The sequence below is a fragment of the Labrus mixtus genome, chromosome 6 (assembly GCF_963584025.1).
Source record: "Labrus mixtus chromosome 6, fLabMix1.1, whole genome shotgun sequence".
Taxonomy (NCBI): Eukaryota; Metazoa; Chordata; class Actinopteri; order Labriformes; family Labridae; genus Labrus; species Labrus mixtus.
The window spans coordinates 20,308,817-20,312,017 of NC_083617.1; the positions used below are offsets into that span (position 1 = coordinate 20,308,817).

The 3,201-nt window shown below is 45.6% G+C and overlaps 1 protein-coding gene across 1 annotated transcript; it reads right to left on the reverse strand.

Annotated features, from left to right (window-relative positions):
• Positions 1-529: 529 nt before the first annotated feature.
• On the reverse strand, positions 530-2,775 carry LOC132975667 (D(1)-like dopamine receptor). The gene has a single exon (XM_061040379.1). The coding sequence runs from the start codon at positions 2,430-2,432 to the stop codon at positions 927-929; it is 1,506 nt and encodes a 501-aa protein (XP_060896362.1). The 5' UTR covers positions 2,433-2,775; the 3' UTR covers positions 530-926.
• Between the last annotated feature and the right edge of the window lie 426 nt (positions 2,776-3,201).

Below are 3,201 nucleotides of genomic sequence, written 5' to 3' on the forward strand. Positions count from 1 at the left end.
TTCAGCCTTGTACATATTAGTCTTTGCTTATTTTGTGTTTGTAGTTGTATTTAATGTTGTACTTTTTGTGCATAGTGACCACAGATCAACAAGTCAAATTCCTTGTGTGTGTTAGCATACCTGGCCAATAAAGCTGATTCTGATTCTGATTCGCTGCTGCTGCGGCCATCTCTTAATGGATTACAAATCAAAGTGGATAAAACCTGAAAACCCTGGATGACCCTGCAAAAAGTTTCTGAACATTTAATGTAATCAGCAGATTGAATGAGCTTCCATCTGGAAAGCAGAGAGCCTGATGAATAGTCATCCGTAATTTGACATGTTGGCAATTTCGATTATAAACAGAGAGGAGCCAAGTCCTTTAAAGTACTAGCGACAAATTTGTGGTTTTCTCTTTTTAATTAATTTTTCCACATACATAAACTCTATTTTGACAGCTCTGTTCAATTGTATTTTCTATTTACACATGAACACCTAATCAGCCTGTTCCACACACATAACTCCACCTTCAGACACCTCTAGAGAAAATAAGAGAAGCAATATTTCACATTAACAAAGTGCAGAAAAGTAATGATTAAAATATTAAATGGCTCACTTTAAGAAAAAACACATTTGACTTTTTTTCAAAAAATCATAATTTAATGCAAAACCATTTAATGTCAACAACCTCTATTAACTTAACAAATCTGCTTCCATTTAAACAAGTTCAAACATAAATAAAAAAAAAAGAAAAACCATCCAACTGTCACAATCCTGATGTTGGCATTTTATCTGAACCTAAGGCCATAAGGCTTCTTTTCTCTAAAGAACATAAGGCTGCTCTCTGTCTTAAAAAGCAGAAGGGTTATGAAGCCTTTAATGTCCTCCATTATTTTAAATATAAAAACAGCAAACATTAATGGGATCACGTCAATGCCGTTCCTGTCCTAGCCATCCTGGTGGACTTGTCCTGGTATAAGAGCTTCACTCTCTAGTCCTGCAGCTGAGGTGAACGGTGTGATTGTTTCTAAAGACAGTTCTGGGTCGTCCTCCAACTGGACATTAGCTGGAAGCAGCAGCAGCCTGTTGTGGCCCCTGGAGCCATTGGAGATGATCGACTCCTCATCGAACTGGGCGCTCATATCATCCATGTGGTCAGACCCAACGTCAATAGTGCGGGCAAGCTGCTGTGGCTGCGCAGGGACCAGCTGCTCCTTGTGGAGCGTTGTGTCATGGTGGTAAGAAACGAGCTCATCGCTGAAGTTCACAGCCTCCACCGTGTTGTTCGTGCAGATCTGGTTGCAGCCCAAAATGGTGGAGAAAGCTCGGCGGAAGTCAGCATTGAATGCGTAGATGACCGGGTTGAGGGAGGAGTTGGCCCAACCGAACCAGACGAAGACGGTGAAGGTGGTGTCGCTGACGCAGGGCGGGTCACAGAACGGGACAGTGCAGTTGAGGACGAAGAACGGCAGCCAGCAGAAGACAAACACCCCCATGATGATGGAGAGCGTCTTCAGGACTTTAGTTTCTTTCTTAAAGGACGACTTCAATGAGGCTTCATCGTTGGGCCTGTGATGCTGCTGCTGCTGCTGGTTCCTGTTCACGCCGAGGCCTTGGTTCTGCGCCTGCTCCGCCGCCCTCTCCAAAGACGTGATCCTGCGGATTTGGGTCTGAGCAATCCTGTAGATGCGAGTGTAGGTGGCGATCATGATCACCACTGGGATGTAGAAGCTGATAAGTGAGGACGAGATGGCATAAGTTTTGTTCAGGTTGGCCACACAGCTCTTGGCGATGGAGCTGGCGTTGAGGTTGATGCTGCTGTTTGTAATGTTCCTGCCATTGGAAATCAGCAGTTCCACCATCTCCACAACGTCTTTGTCATCCTCTTCCCCGGCCTGGTGCCAGTTCAGCTGCACAGGAATGAAAGAGATCAGGATCGAAAGTGTCCACGCCACCCCTATCATGACAAACGCCACCCGGTGAGTCATCTTTCGCTCGTACTTGAATGGGCTTGCGATGGCCCAGTAGCGGTCCACACTGATGATGCAAAGGTTCAGGATGGAGGCTGTGGAGCACATGATATCAAAGGCGATCCAGACCCCACAAAAACGTCCAAACAGCCATGTGCCGGTCACTTCTGTAATGGCCTCCCATGGCATCACGAGCACGGCCACAAAAAGGTCAGACACTGCCAGAGAGATGACAAAGAAGTTGGTGACTTTGGAGCGCAGGTGACGGAAGCGGACCACGGCGGCGCACACCAGAGTGTTCCCAAGCAGCGTCGAGACGATGAGTAGGAAGAGGACGCAGCCGATCAGGACACGCAGACCGCCGCTCCCTCCACCGGCACCGCCGTCCTCCTCGTCGTCATCGTCCTCTTCTTCCTCTCCACCCGTCCCGTCCAGCTCCGACAGAACTTGTGTGAAATTATTCCACGTCGTGTAGTTTTCCATTTCTCGCCACTGAACGCGTAATTAAAATGTATTCAAAGGTGATACAAATCCGCGCGTAAAGCCGCTTTTCTTTCCACGAAATGCTGACTCACAAACCATCCTCCGAGCTTTCCTGAATAATAAAATTAATCAGGAAAGAGGCGACTATCCTCAATAGAATTCCAGTTTGATACATTCTGCATTCAGCTTCTTTCAGAAATCCTTACTCCGGACAGCTGATGCGTAAGTCAATACCAAGAAAAAGCGCTCCTCTAGTATTTAACCACGGAAATAATTACATTTATTAAATGACAGATCATAAATCATCAGTAGACTACTGATGCTAATTGATCCAGACGCAGTTAAATGTCTCCACAGGGGGTTGAGAAAGGTCTACGTCCCGCTGTGTAGTCCCAGTGTGATTCACTGTGGACTCACCTCTCTCTCTCTCTCTCTCTCTCCCTGTGACGCGCTCTCACTCACAGTCAGGTGGAAGCTGCCGCGGGGCTCGATTCCTCTTCAGCGCAGGTAATAGATTACTGTTGTGCCACATAGTGGGGAGCCTTTTGTCTTTTCACTTGACCGAAATAATAGAGAATCAATAGTCGAATGTATGAATTCAACAATAATTTACAAAAGAATCACGATTTATGTACAAGAGAAAAAAATGATTTGGCAAAGTATCGTGTAAATAGGCACAGATTTGCCCTCGTGCGCTCCTGAGGGAATTAAACAAACAGAGAAAATCAGATGATTACATCTTTTATTCCTGTAAACATTGTTTAACATT

What these genes read in the sequence shown, in the direction of transcription:
- LOC132975667 (XM_061040379.1), bottom strand. Translation starts at nt 2,432, where the DNA reads ATGGAAAACTACACGACGTGGAATAATTTCACACAAGTTCTGTCGGAG.